The sequence below is a fragment of the Alosa sapidissima genome, chromosome 3 (assembly GCF_018492685.1).
Source record: "Alosa sapidissima isolate fAloSap1 chromosome 3, fAloSap1.pri, whole genome shotgun sequence".
Classification (NCBI taxonomy): Eukaryota; Metazoa; Chordata; class Actinopteri; order Clupeiformes; family Clupeidae; genus Alosa; species Alosa sapidissima.
The window spans coordinates 24,794,122-24,809,121 of NC_055959.1; the positions used below are offsets into that span (position 1 = coordinate 24,794,122).

Consider the following 15,000-nt stretch of genomic DNA (forward strand, 5'->3'; position numbering starts at 1 on the left):
CACACCTCAGCACTGTAGCAGCATAACACTATAGCCCTACAACCCAACAGCCCTACAACACCACAGCCCTACAACCCAACAGCCCTACAACCCTACAGCCCTACAACCCTACAGCCCTACAACACTTCAGCCCTACAACCCAACAGCCCTACAACCCTACAGCCCCACAACCCAACAGCCCTACAACAATACAGCCCTACAACCCAACAGCCCTACAACTCTACAACTTTACAACCCAACAGCCCTACAACCCTACAGCCCCACAACCCAACAGCCCTACAACACTACAGCCCCACAACCCTACAGCCCTACAACTCTACAACTTTACAACCCAACAGCCCTACAACCCTACAGCCCTAAAACCCAACAGCCCTACAACCCTACAGCCATACAACCCAACAGCCCTACAACCCTACAGCCATACAACCCAACAGCCCTACAGTCTTACAACCTAACAATCCTACAACACTACAACCCTACAACCCAACAGCCCTACAACCCTACAGCCCTACAACTCTACAACCCTACAACACTACAGCCCCACAACCCAACAGCCCTACAACCCTACAACACTACAGCCCCACAACCCAACAGCCCTACAACTCTACAACTTTACAACCCAACAGCCCTACAGCCCTACAGCCCTAAAACCCAACAGCCCTACAACCCTACAGCCATATAACCCTACAACACTACAGCCCCACAACCCAACAGCCCTAAAACCCAACAACCCTACAACCAAACAACCCTACAGCCCTACAGTCCTACAACCAAACAACCCTACAGCCCTACAGTCCAACAACCCTACAACACTACAACACTACAACTCAACAACCCTACAGCCCTACAGCCCAACAACCCTACAGCCCTACAACACTACAGCCCTACAGCCCTACAACCTTATTTTTCATCACCACATCAATGCAGTCCCAAATTGAAGTCAGTGTACAATAAAGCACAGCTTACATGCTGACTCCATACATTAATGTATGTAACACTACAGTTAACCCGACATGATGCAGGCACAGTTTAACCTGAAATCTCATGAGGGGAAATTAGTTTTCTTTTTTCATTCCTCTGAGCAATACATGCGCACTTGAACAAGGTGATCCACTTGAGGGAGTGCATGTGTGGATATGGACTACTGCAGATCACTGAGGATTACAAATGACCACAAAGAATCACTGAAACCCCTGAGACCACTGAGAAAGAGAGGAGGACAGTCTTGCCATTGGTGTGTTGTGGTCTGCCTGTCTCCTGGCTGAACATGTTGGCCAGTGGACTGGTCTGGGCCTTCAGCACCGGCGCTGGCGGTGGAACCATTGTGTCCGAGTTATTCTGCGAGAGACACAATGACAGAAATCAGTCAGGAGAGCATTGTTTCATAGACTGTGTGGCCATGATGGAGGAACTGCCTTTGAGCATTACATGCAATAACAGTAACTGCATCAATAGTATTACCGCTTGTCCTAAACTGCATATAAGTGTCCAACTGTCGCATAGCACTGAATGTCCTCTGTCCACACTGAATCTGTTCAATATGCCATTCTATTGCGTTGTGTCTCATTCAATATAGCAGAACAACACGAGCAACAGACAGAAAATACAAACAGGGCGTCCGGCAAAAGTTCTACTCAAAATGCCGTGCTGCACAGCACTGCTTCATTTATGTCCAGTCAGGACATTCTAATTGAAAAGAAAGTGACCAGACTGATTTTGTTGCTCGCTCATGTCGTGTCCAGTTAGGATGCGCTGTTGACTTCATTGTCCTTGCTTCTTTTAGGAGGTTTACCGCTTACCAAACTAACTCACTGTGTGCCACTTTCGACTGTGTGCTACTTTCGCAGAAGCCCCTGGCTACAGCGTGCAATGTGGGGGAGCTCAACGTTGCTACTTTCCAGCGCTACTGGATGGCAAGGAAAAATAAAAAAAATGTTGCGGGACTTATTGTTGAGGAGCATCTCGTTGCACTTGGGACAATTGCGACCAGGCCTCACAGAAAAAATGGTAGCCTACAATTAAGCAATTAGGCTTTTCACGTAACTAATAATAAAATATATTATTATTACATGCTATTATACAGAAGTCGGACTACCTATTTAATATGATGCCGTATGTTAGGTGTGCATTTAAAGCTGCAGTTGGCTGCACTTCTACCTCCACCTAGAGCCTGTCATTTGTTTTGCAAAAATCAACAGCTCCCAGTTCTTCTGGTCCAATCAGAGCAGGGCTGTGTGAGATCTGACTGTCAATCACAGTCTGGTGTGCACTGACGAGAACGAATTCGATGAGAGGGTGCTCGGTGGTAGTGGGGGAGAGGTATGAGAGTTGTAAACATTAAAAATTTTGGCTAAGTCCCCTCAGTCTGTCAGACTTGCCAACTGCAGCTTTAAACGTGACATTAGGAACGCACTTCGAGTGTCGCTGTCTTATATAGGACCATCTTATTGCGGGGAAACGAGCTTATTGCTCCCCTGATTCGGTGACATGGTGAGATTCAGATTTTACCTTATTACATTGTCGTCCCTCTGCTACAGTACGTTCCACTGCTAGCAACCTGACGATTCAGGCTGAAGATCAGCACCCATACACGGGAGAAACGTTTTTCAACCTGTGCACTTTTCTGTATTCTGCAGCACTATGCTTTGAACGTCTCATTCATGACTGTTATTTAACCGATATCACTGAAAATTAATTAGTACTGCTCTCGCATTTAAACCGTCTATGTCATTATTTGACAATCAATGTGTTTTCAGTGTTGTAGCCTATAGCTTGCCACGCTGTGGCACCCCTGGTAGTTTGGTGCCCAGGGCAATTGCCCAGAATGTCCATGCCTTCCGCCGGCCCTGTCTGGAGGAGCCACTGGGCTTGTCTGCGGTGTGGTGTCCAGACTCACCCTGCTGTGGCGCTGGGTCTGAGGCGAGGGCTGGGGGGTCATAGCCACAGGCGTGCGCACGCCCTCTATCATGGACACGATGCTGTCAGGCATGTTGGTGGCATCGCCGCATTTGTCCTGCCAGGTGGGCAGCTTCAACGTGAGCATCTCCTTCGACTGAAACACACAGAGCAGAACGGTCACAGATTGAGTCATTTATTTTTTGTGTGTTACTGGACTGGTAAGCACCTTTTATTGCAAGTCTGCTTAACATATAAATAAGCATGTACTGATAATATGACGCATATTAGGAATGAGCAAGAATCTTTCGGTTATATTTTGGCAATAGCAAAGCAAGTTGACTGTGCCAGCATACATCTCAATCAATGAATTAAACAAACAAATTAATCTTTTACAAAACAGAATATCTCTTACTGCCCGGTTGATCTCTAATCCATATTCACAAAGTGAAGCTTAAAACTAGACTCCCGACACTAGAAATTAGCTCTCTCAAGTATAGTAGAACTATGGTGTATGCATTCAGTCTGAGAACAAAAGTGCTCATTGGTCATCTGCAGGTCTGTCACCTTTTCGTGGAAGCTGGCGAAGTGGTCAGAGAAGATGCAGTGCTTGTCTACTAGAAAGCAGAAGCGCCTCTTCTCCTCCAGCAAGGCCTCCCTGCAGCCATCAGCAATGAACCGCTGCATATCCACCTGCCTCTGGGTGAGTGTCTCCAGGCACTGGCCAAAACAACACACATACACACACACACACACACACACACACACACACACACACACACACACACACACACACACACACACACACACACACACAAAAAACACACAATACCATCAAATCAAAGGCAGAGTGCATCCAGCAGCGGTCTTTATCTCCCACCCCACACCACACACACACACACACACATGTCCACAGAACACTAGGAGGATAAAAGGGAACACGCGTCTTCTTTTGAAAAGACAAAACAACGGAGCCAGTGACTAGCCGCTGAGGACGGCCAGGGCAGGCAGATAATGCTATCAGCCAGCAGTCAGACGGACAGGACAGCACGTCCAGGGCACGGGGCTGCTGCTAGGGAGGAAACAAAGGCGAGATGACCTGATTGCAGGGAGGTGTCTGCTGAACCATCACACACTGTAGGAGTGAGACTGTGTACACACACACACACACACACACACACACACACACACACACACACAAAGACACACACAAGCACACACACACACACACATACATACACACAGTGGTGTTGTGAGTTAAGACCCTCTTAGTACTGCAGTTCAAACTCTTCTACTTCTATAGCTACTGTACTTCCATTTTCTATCTGTGTTAATGTTTTAGGTAAGCTGAGCTCACATTTTTCAGCAAAAGTCTCAAAAAAGTTTCAAAAGTCTTTTGGTGGCACATAATTAGTAGTTCAAACTTTATTTTGTACTTTATAATAGGAAGTTATCCTGAAATAACCTGTGCAACACTGTTGCTGTCCTACAATAAGAGTTTTTCCAAGTGATTCTCTTCCACTTTAAAACTGACCCCACTGGACGTCATGTTAGTGTTGAAAGCGAGTGAATATGGAGGATGACTCAGCATTCAGTTTTGTATCTGTGTGTGGACACCATGAGCGTGAGTCTGTGGGGGACAAACTCAGGATGCAGAAAAGGACGAGTCAAGTATCTCTCCAGATGTCTTCAGTGACATGTTTCAACTACAATTTTTTTTTTTAGAAAGTTCTTTAAGGTCAATGTGACTTTTGCTATTTACAATAATGACAAAGCTCAAGTCAAAGACAATACTACATGTAACAGTTGAGAAGGCACCTTGATAATAAAATGTTCGTTCCTACACAAGGTTTCACAGTTTCAATGAACAGCACATGCACCACTGTCGTAGCCTGGAAGCCAGCCCGACTTTAACCCTGCCCACAAAATTTGAAGTCGGGAAATTCGGACTGGACTTACTCCATTGACAAGCAACTATGCACGAACCAGAGCGGTTCGCACCAATCAAATTGTTTGGGCGGGCTTTATTCGATGTTGGACAGATGAGCAACGGTGCCTAGTCTATCATGTCACCTGAGAGTGGTTCGGTTGATTTTGTTTACAACAAAAAGGTTGTCGCTAGAGAAGCTATACATTTAGATTTCGCTATCTTGTCTGTTGTACAAGACGTTGACAGCGCAATAACTTTAAAAAATGATCAAAAACTAAACTAAACAGCGAGAAAAAGGATGTTTTGACTGTTCTCCCAACAGTATTCACGATAGGCTATGTCATTGCTCCGATTGGTTAGATCTATCCAATTGAGTGCATTTTTCCCCCTGTATCAGTGATAATCACGTCCCAATCAAGCAGTATCAGACTCAAATTCTGACTAGAGTTGAGTATGGCTACATCAGGCCACCATTGTAGAAAAAAAACAAACGATCTGATGATGTGAGGCTAATAAGGGCCTTGTGATGAGAGATACCGGTATAAATGCCCAAAACACAAATTCACCGATAAAAATCCTGGAAAAATACCCTGTTATGATGAGACCAGCATCCCTTAAAATAAAAGCTGGCAAACATTCCCTACATCACTTGAAGATTCTGTATAACTGTTTTCTGTACAGCTTTGATGTTTCTTCACAGCATCTGGGGCTGGGTGCTTTGAACACATGCACGTCATCATGATATCAACAGAATAATCAGCCATTTTGAAGTGCAGTGTCAAGCCCAATATCAAAAAGCAATATCCACCGAAAAATCCTGTGTCCAGCAGCATGGCAGTGACCCCAATATACACTTCAAAAAAGCACTGAGGAATGTTTCAACACAGCAGGGATCCCAGATGGCCAAGAGAGTCCAGATCTAAAATCCACTAGAAAGCCAGATATATTTGAAAAACAGCAGCTGTGAAGAAACACTCTTAAAGTCTGGAAGATGTAGGGCAGTTTGTCCAGGAGGAAAGAGCCAACCTGAAGCCGCAGCAAGGAGTCCTGGAGATGAAATGACAGCAGGAAGGGCTTGATTGCAGCAATTTCAAAAAGCTGCAAGGAAACTACTAATGACATCTAGGGTGGTGATTATTTTGAGAATGTCATTTTGTGGCATTTCTTTCTGACACATATAATGTATGTGCTGCATCATTTTAATCTTTCCTTACTCCATAAAATTATTCCATAATTTTACAAGAAAGAAAAAAAAAGTTCAACACAACTTCACAAGTTTTTTTTTCTTTTTGACTGAGCCACAAAAATATGCTAAAAAACAAAAATGATGAGTGGAATTGGAGAGTTTTAGCCACATGTTCAACTGGGCTCCAGGAGCCAGAGCTGGTCGTAGAGGAACTCTGGCCTCAGGGGTTAGGGATTTAAAGTTCAGGAGTCAAGGTTGTGGATGGTACAGGACGACCTAATCTCTGTGGGATTACCAGTGACCCCAGAACCCATAGTCTTGGTGAGGACACCCATATTAGAACACTGTTGGTGAGGACACCCTCAGGCACTGCAAGTCCCTTTGAAAGTGGACCCATGCTCTGAGCTCTATTCTGAGGAAACACTGTTGCCCTGGCTACATGCTGGCCAATAAAACTGTTGCAAACATGTCCAGAGGCAGGAGAGGCCAGGCTTTGGTGAGGGAGTCACTGGACGCTCGCTCAGGAGGCACATGGGCGTTCAGTCTTAGACCTGGCTGAGAGTGGCCCTGTGGAAGCTGGGGGGAGCTGATATTTTTTGTCTCCTCTGAAATCACAATGCCCTTTCACAAAAGGGTACAGTCCCCAACCCTCAACACACACACACACACACACACACACACACACACACACACACACACACACACACACACACACACACACACACACACACACACACACACGAGTTTTCATGGAAAATAATGGAGAAATGAGGAAGTGACTCATGACATGAGTTTTGGGTTTCAGAGAGCCTCTCTCTCTAGTGTTCTTTTAATTCTCTCCTTCCTTCTTCCTCCTCACTCCCTCTCTCTCTTTATTTCTGTATGAAAGTATAACCACTAAGTCTCACCATACATCTCTCCCTCCCTCTAGCTTTCTGTCCTTTAGGGCTCTGGAGTCCAGTCTCTCTCTCTCTCTTTATCACCATTCTTCTTCCTGGTCTTTTGAAAAAGCAACAAAGGCCTCACCACAACAAAGCACCATTTTATGTTGTTCCAATCATCTGAGCATTATTTCCATCCACATGCACTGGATGTGAAGCCAGGGTGGAGTCCTGTGGGCTCACACATTAGCAGGTAAGGCTGAAACTCTCTGGTCTAGATGGTGAGTGGCTGCCTCCACATGGCTCTAGTCTAAAACACACACACACACTCTCTCTCTCTCTCTCTCTCTCCCTCTCTCTCTCTCTCACACACACACACACACACACACACACACACACACACAGAGACACTCTTCAAAAATCATCCTGGCTTTGTATAGTCTGGTGTGTGCATGTGCTCTGGTGCCAGGGTATTGTAGTTTCCCTCGGCCTCAGTACACCAGGAAGAGCCCTGGGCTGAATAACAGCCTTGAGCGCCGGCTCGCTAAAAGAAAACGCTCCAGGCACTCTTTCAATGTCTCTTTCTCTCTCTCTCTCTCTCTCTCTCCCTATCTATTTACCTCCCACTGCTTCTTGTCCCTTCTGCACAATACTCTTTCTCCCCCTTTCTCTTTCTCTTTTTCCAACCCCTCCCCCCTTTCTCTCTTCCTATTATATCAGGCGCACACTTCCTTTTCTGTGTGCCAAATCATTCCAGTCAGGTCAGGTGGCTTTGGTAGAAAAAGGAGAGCCCATGTCATTACTACTCCCTGGGAACCAGCTCCCATACCCTGTCTATTCCGAGGGCAGACAATGAAAAATGTGTTATGTGTGTCAGGATTGATGTGGAGAGAAGTGTCTTCTCCTGACATCACCCCCACTAGGGGCTGGTTAGGTGAGGAGTGGTGGGTATGTGTATTTGTGTGTGTCTGTTTGTGCAGGCATGTGGATATGAGTGTATTTGGTGTATGTTTGTGTCCACAAATAGAAATGTAGCAATGTGTGTGTATCCAACAGCCCAGATGATCAGAATATTTAAATTGTTATTTAAATGAACGATCATTCTACTTCATTCACACTGAGTATCCCCAAACAAGTAGTGACATCTGATCTATGCCCATAACACACGGTGTTAGTAGGACAGTTAACAGCAATAAACAGGGATGAAAGAAAGAGAATGGGAACCTGAGAGAGGGATGGAGTGACAGAGAGAAAGAGAGAGAGAGAGAGAGAGAGAGAGAGAGAGAGAGAGAGAGAGATGTCAGTTACTAAGTAAACAGATAGCGAGGCGAAAATATCTGCCATTTGTGCAGCGACCTTCCCTCGGCACAGCTGACATTTGCATGCATTTGTATGCACCACTCATCCAACATGAATCTCTGATTAGCAAACAAGCCCCAGGCTCAACACCACTAACCGACTGTGTGCCTTCCTGACAACTCAAACACAGACGATAAACAGCATCTCTTGGTGAGACAGGATATGTTCTTTGTCTAGTGAGAGGCAGAGTTTTGACAGTCCTGCAGGTGTGATTCATGGCCTTTTCAAACAGGTTGCTGGGGAAACCAAAGGTCAGTGTTTTTTGAGGTGGCCATCTCAAAGGACAAAGCTTAGTTAAAAAATGTTAAGTCATTCCAATGGGCTGTACTGAAATCTTAATACTAAAGTTTTACACAGAGGTCTTTGAGGCACAGTCAGGGGAATTAAGAGATAGTATGCATGCCCAAGGTCTCAGTAGCAGAAAAGCAGTGCTTTTGCTTGGTTTGATGTCAGCATTTAGCTCCAAAAAAGGAAAAATTAAGTTCTTTCTTGGGGTTTTAAATACCACCAATATGAACGTCTGACAGTTAAGTCGAGTTGAAGTCTAATATGGAGCACTACATGTACTACAAGACTCTTTTCATTCGGCCTCCTCTGTGACCTCAGCTTCATGCAGACTGAATACAACAGACTTTTTTATGAGTTTCATTTTATTAGACAGGAAAGCCTGGAGGCCACTGTGGTGTGGTCACATCGCATATGCGTCACTTGTGTGTCAAAGGTAAGTGAGGGCAAGGGAACTGAGGCAGTGGCTGGATATTCCAGTTGTCCACAACCAAGAGTGATGTTTATGTAAGAGTAACATGGTGTGTGTGTGTGTGTGTGTGTGTGTGTGTGTGTGTGTGTGTGTGTGTGTGCGTGTGTGTGTGAGAGTGTGTGTGTGTGTGAGTGTGTGTTGGTGAGTATGCATGATGTCAATTTAGGAGACATCCTTCATTGACACATTGAGTGTGTGTGTGTGTGTGTACGCATGGTCCACTGGTCCATATTGTACATGCATAGACATCCTTTCATCAGTGTACACATCTGTGTATCTATGTGTGTGTGTGTGTGTGTGTGTGTGTGTGTGTGTGTGTGTGTGTGTGTGTGTGTGTGTGTGTGTGTGTGTGTGTGTGTGTTTGTATGTAAATGGTTTCTGCATTGAGCACTCACCTCACTCTCCTTGCTCTCGTACTTGGAGGCGTTCTTGCCCTGGCTTTTGCGGCGGAGCTTCTTCAGGTCGGAGTGCGAGCGGTCCAGAGAGTCCTGCTTCATCTTGTGCTCTATCTGGTAGCGCTTGAACGTGGCCTAACGGTAGACACAGGAGAGCAGTCAGTCAGAGACAGACACATCAGGACTCCTGCTCTTCCCTTCCAAAATATATAAATAACTGATGAATGGGTTGTTTTTGAACTTAAGTGACCAAGTTAATTAAGACAACATTTCTCCTTACAGTTTTGAATGACCAAGTGACTCCATTACAGAAATAAAGGGCTAATACTAGGTATGGGATATGTTACGGATAACTAAAATGATTAGAAATCTAGTTCAATACCTGTTGTATGTAATTATTTTTATTTTTTTATTATTTGCATTACAGTTTTCATATTTGCTTGACGTTATCAATGGTTCTAAATCCTTTTCGGAAGGAGGTGTGTGTGTGTGTGTGTGTGTGTGTGTGTGGGGGGGGGGGGGGGGGGGTCATAACTGAATAGTATTAGAGCAGACAAAGTAATATAATATTAATTCCAACAAGGTCCACAATAGTCCATGTAAATATGAAAAAGAAGACACGGGGAGAGAGAAACAAACATCACTCACAAAGAAGAGAGAGAAAGAGAGAATTCAAACATCTGTTTTAAAAATGACTGTCTGTTTCTCCCCCTCCAAAATGTTGGCTAGATTTGAAGCATTATTCAGCCCTCGTTCCCTCTTGCAAGCATGTCAAATCTGATACCATTGGCTGCGTTAGGTAGGCCTAGTCTAGTTTATTTAATACCATGACCTTCAAGGATAAATTCAGTTTTTTTCAATCACTAACAAGCGCTTACACATACTTCAGATACTTTTTCTAAACTCTTAACACAGACTCACACCTACAATACACAATTGGCCAAATGGATAATTTTCTTCTCATAAACATATTTTGTTAAATATATACTAACTCTTCATTTCAAAACAGAACACATCTTTCTCTGCACACACTAACTTTACCAAAACACTGGAAATCTGACTCAAAATGAAATTATTCTGTCAAAGAATAACACTTGTTTTCACTTCACAAGGTACATGCAGTCAATCAAAGTACACCAGGTTTCAAAATACTGGCTATTGTTGACATTACAAAAACTGCATAGACTTTTATGTTTCAGTTTTACAGGTATTTGCATGCAAAACATGCAATCCGCCGTTTTTACACTAAATTGGTTGGGAACTGTATGTCCACATAATGTTCAAAGCATTCCAGTAAAAAGCAAATAATTTTTCCCTTTACTGTTTACTACAGGAGGTTCAGTAGAAATATTGTTTACAGTATGATAGAACAGAAAAAGTTTTACAGTATTGCTTACAGTAAACAAAATATCCATGAAACACACACACAAAGAGTCTCTTCCAGCGGAAACTCAGGCGAGCAACTGCTTCACCAGCCATCATGACCACATTCTACCGAGGCACCATTGAGAGCATCCTCTCCAGCTGTATCGCTGTGTGGGGCGGAAGCTGCACTGAATACAACAGGAAAGCTCTGCAGCGCATAGTGAACACAGATGGAAGGATTATTGGTGCTTCATTCCCCTCCCTGAAGGACATTTACACCACCCACCTCACCCGCAAGGCGACCACAATTGTGAGTGATGCAAGTCACCCCGCTCACAATTTGTTTGATCTACTGCCCTCTGGGAAGAGGTACAGAAGCCTGCGCTCCCGCACCACCAGACTCACCAACAGCTTCATCTGAACTCTCTCTCCCCCCTCTCCCCCCTCCACCCTCAGCTACATAACATCCTGGACTTTGGACCCAAAATGGCTGCCTTGCACTACTCCACTTGCACTACTCCACTTGTACACTTGCACACTTTGCACACTTTGCAACTTGTTGTTGTTGTCCTGTTGTCCTGAAAACACAACACTTCTGCTGCTCTTACATAACTTGCACCACTATGCCACTTGCTTACTTAGGTCAAACAGAACTACCTCAGCCATTTATTGGCCTGACTTTGCACTATTATATTGACTGTCTATGCACAATTGCACAATTTCAACCCAATTTTGCTGCTCTTATTTCTTCATTGTATGTGCCTTCTTATTTACTTTTTGTTGTTTACTTGAATGTTATGTTTGTCTGTGGACTTAATTGGTAAAATATGTATTGTCTTCACCGTGGGATAGTGAGAAACGTAATTTCGATCTCTTTGTATGTCTGGGCATGTGAAGAAATTGACAATAAAGCAGACTTTGACTTTGACTTTGACTTTGACTTTGAATGGTATGGCCACAAAAGACAGATGCTGCGCTAATTGTGTTTAGAGTTTTGAAAATGTGACAACTGGTTAGACAAACGCTTGTTAGCGACTGAAAAAAACTGTAAAATAAATAAAAATAAACAAAGCATTTTGAGCAAGATACATGCTTTTGCAGGTCCGTTTGCAGTTTGCAGTGTGGAACAGTTTGCACTAATTGTTTTGAGAAATGCCCTAACTTTTGTGAAAACGTTAATGATGATTCAAGAAATGCACCAAAGCAACTGAGAAAAACTGTAATCTTAATGGTTAATGCATTCATTTTTGATAGCTCTATGTATTAATGACTGCATTGTTTTTGTGTGGTTGTTTTATTTTGAGTGTATGGTCTTTATTGTCAATAAAGAAACGCATTACTATAATGAGAGATAAGCACAAATATCCTCCTGTTCGTCTCGCCCCACCTGTCATGTCGCTATTTCCCACCAGTGGTGCGCACCTCACGCTTTAAAAAACCCCCACAGTATTACTGTAAATGAACGAAGAAGACTTCTGATAACCAGCGGGGACCTTTATGAAACAACACAGCCAGAAGCAAGGCACATCAAGATGATGCAGGCTGAAGTAAGCAAGGAGGAATTCAAAGGGTAGGAGTGAAACAGGTTTTCCTCTTACATGGAAAAAGGATTGACATGGCACACTTCACAGGGAACTCTGTTTCTATGGAAGCAAGTACTTTCAGCATTCAAAAATGCAGGAACAGACAGACATACAGACACAGAGAGAGAGAGAGAGAGAGAGAGAGAGAGAGAGAGATACAGAGAGATACAAATACTACATTATAATAGCTTACTGTCATGTACTTCACATCCATTTCTGTCTTCCTCTCCAGTTCTTCAATGATCTCTTTGTGGAACTTTTTAAACTGACAGACAGAAAAGAGAGAAACACAGAACATTAGAGTCCTGCATTCCGTTCAGACATAACTATCTGGGTTCACTGTCTGCATTACTTTGGAAGGAAGGGGTGCTGCATTGGATGAGTCATAGAAAACACACAGGGAAACCCCTTTCCAAATACACACACACACACACACACACACACACACACAACACACACACACACACACACACTTTACTCAACCTCTTTAGCAGTAGCATCAAATGGAGGTGCAACGACCGCTTAGTCACTCCTGAGCTGCGCCCACCTTTAGACAGCCAGATAGATAGTGTGAGGGAAGGTGGGAGGGAGGGAGGGAGGGGCAGCTCTCTATATTCTCATCTTGTGCCAATGACTGTGGTTAAATATTGACAGGTCTCTACTGCAGGCCTGACTAAAGATCATTTCTCTGGGTTGGCCCAGTCCACAATGTCAACAGATCTCCAGGACTTCGGCAGTTCCTTCCGGTGTTCCCGTGGGCGTAGCGTCAGCCCTGTACCTGTAGTGAGGAGCAGCGTGTACCTGTGGCTCAGTAGCGCATGGCTCCAGGTGTGAGTTGTGAAATATCCCTACTAATGGGGATGCCTGCATTATGCCACCTTACTGCCCTATATTGCAATTATCTCCCACACACGCCGACATGGGGAGTGTTTTCACAGAATTACACAGCTAAAAATTAGCACTGCATGTTGGTGTATGTGTGTGTGTGTGTGTCTCTCTCACTGTGTGTGTATGTGTGTGTGTGTGTGTGTGTGTGTGTGTGTGTGTGTGTGTGTGTGTGTGTGTGTCTTTGAGAGAAGGAGAGAGAAAGAGAGGGAGAGAGATAGGGAGAGGGAAAAAGTGAGAGAGAAAGAGAGAAAAAGAAAGAGAGAAAAAGAAAGAGAGAAAAAGAAAGAGAGAAAGAGCATTGTGGTTCGTGGCTAGGACAGTTCAATCCTTGAAGTGTAAACTATGCAACACCTCTTTTGACTCCTGCTCTTCATGAGAAAACATTCCACTCAAAAATCTTCCAGCAGCAGCTGAGAGGTTTGCATTCAAGGCCACACAGTGGGAGAGAGGATGAAGCCACCGTGTCATATGTGTGTGTGTGTGTGTGTGTGTGTATGTGGTGTGTGTGTGTGAGATTGGCAGGATGCTTCTGTATCACATTAGCGCTGTGTGAGGCATCATCAGCATGCCCTCAGGGGAGGACTCTGGGACAGGTTGGAACTCGCTCCTCAAAAACATTACAACAACAACAAAACAACGCAAAGCCACAGATGCAGACTGCCTGCATTGACAGGGTCTGTTCAGCGCTGTAGGTGTTGTTCTGTGTTTTTTGAATATATATTTACGGACTCCCAGGAGGGAGAGGGAGGGGATGCAGAGGAGAACAAGGACATGAAAGTTGTAAATTCATAGAGTCGACGCAGACATGCAGCGACACTGTTTGTTTCCCAAGACACACACACACAGACACACATATTCTCTCTTTCTTTCTTTCACACACACACACACACACACACACACACACACACACACACACATACATGCACACTCACACAAACATACTCACATTTTCCTCCAGCTCAAGGTAAACCTTTTTATGGACCTCTGATATCTCCATCAGCACCACCCCTGTGAAGAAGAGACCAACAGAAAAAAAGCACATCATCCACATGAAGCACACAGACACTGTACCAGCGGCACATTAAGAGTAGCACACACTCCTCCTGTACCAGCGGCACATTAAGAGTAGCACACACTCCTCCTGTACCAGCGGCACATTAAAAGTAGCACACACACACACTCCTGCAGCGGCACATTAAGAGTAGCACACACTCCTCCTGTACCAGCGCCACATTAAGAGTAGCACACACACACACTCCTGTACCAGCGGCACATTAAGAGTAGCACACACTCCTCCTGCTACACAGGCCCTCTGGGGCCTGCTCATGGGTCTCTTTTTCCAGGAGCTGAACTCCCCAGATGCCTCCTAATTAAAAGCACACTCCCGCTGCCTGGCCTATTCACCCTCACCCCCCCCCATCTTACACACACACACACACACACACACACACACAGACACACACACACACACACACACACACAGTCAGTAGAGCTCATTTCCAGCACAATCAAAGTCGGATTAAAGTGCAATAATGCGCTGAGCGCCTTGGCGAGCACAAAGTCTGGTGCAGGAGGGAGCCGCCTACACTGTGCTTAGGCAGACACGCTTGTGTTGTGCTCTGAGGCCCTGCTCCTCCAATATTCATCACAGCCAACAGACAACAAACAAAGGGTGAGATCACGGCATCACCGCGCTGGAACCGATCATGTGTGATTCGCACCTGTGGGAGAGGAAGCTGGGTCCAACATGGACGGCCAACA

The 15,000-nt window shown here is 44.7% G+C and overlaps 1 protein-coding gene across 1 annotated transcript in view; it reads right to left on the reverse strand.

Moving 5' to 3' along the window:
• Positions 1 to 15,000, reverse strand: part of baiap2l1b (BAR/IMD domain containing adaptor protein 2 like 1b) — a 41,795-nt gene that overhangs the window by 12,608 nt on the left and 14,187 nt on the right. Inside the window, exons 4-9 of the mRNA XM_042085669.1 lie at positions 14,186 to 14,247; positions 12,545 to 12,616; positions 9,404 to 9,538; positions 3,463 to 3,615; positions 2,897 to 3,052; positions 1,230 to 1,338 (exon numbers count right to left, since the gene is read on the reverse strand). Coding sequence (XP_041941603.1) covers positions 1,230 to 1,338; positions 2,897 to 3,052; positions 3,463 to 3,615; positions 9,404 to 9,538; positions 12,545 to 12,616; positions 14,186 to 14,247 — 687 coding nt within the window. The remainder of the gene's footprint in view (positions 1 to 1,229; positions 1,339 to 2,896; positions 3,053 to 3,462; positions 3,616 to 9,403; positions 9,539 to 12,544; positions 12,617 to 14,185; positions 14,248 to 15,000) is intronic.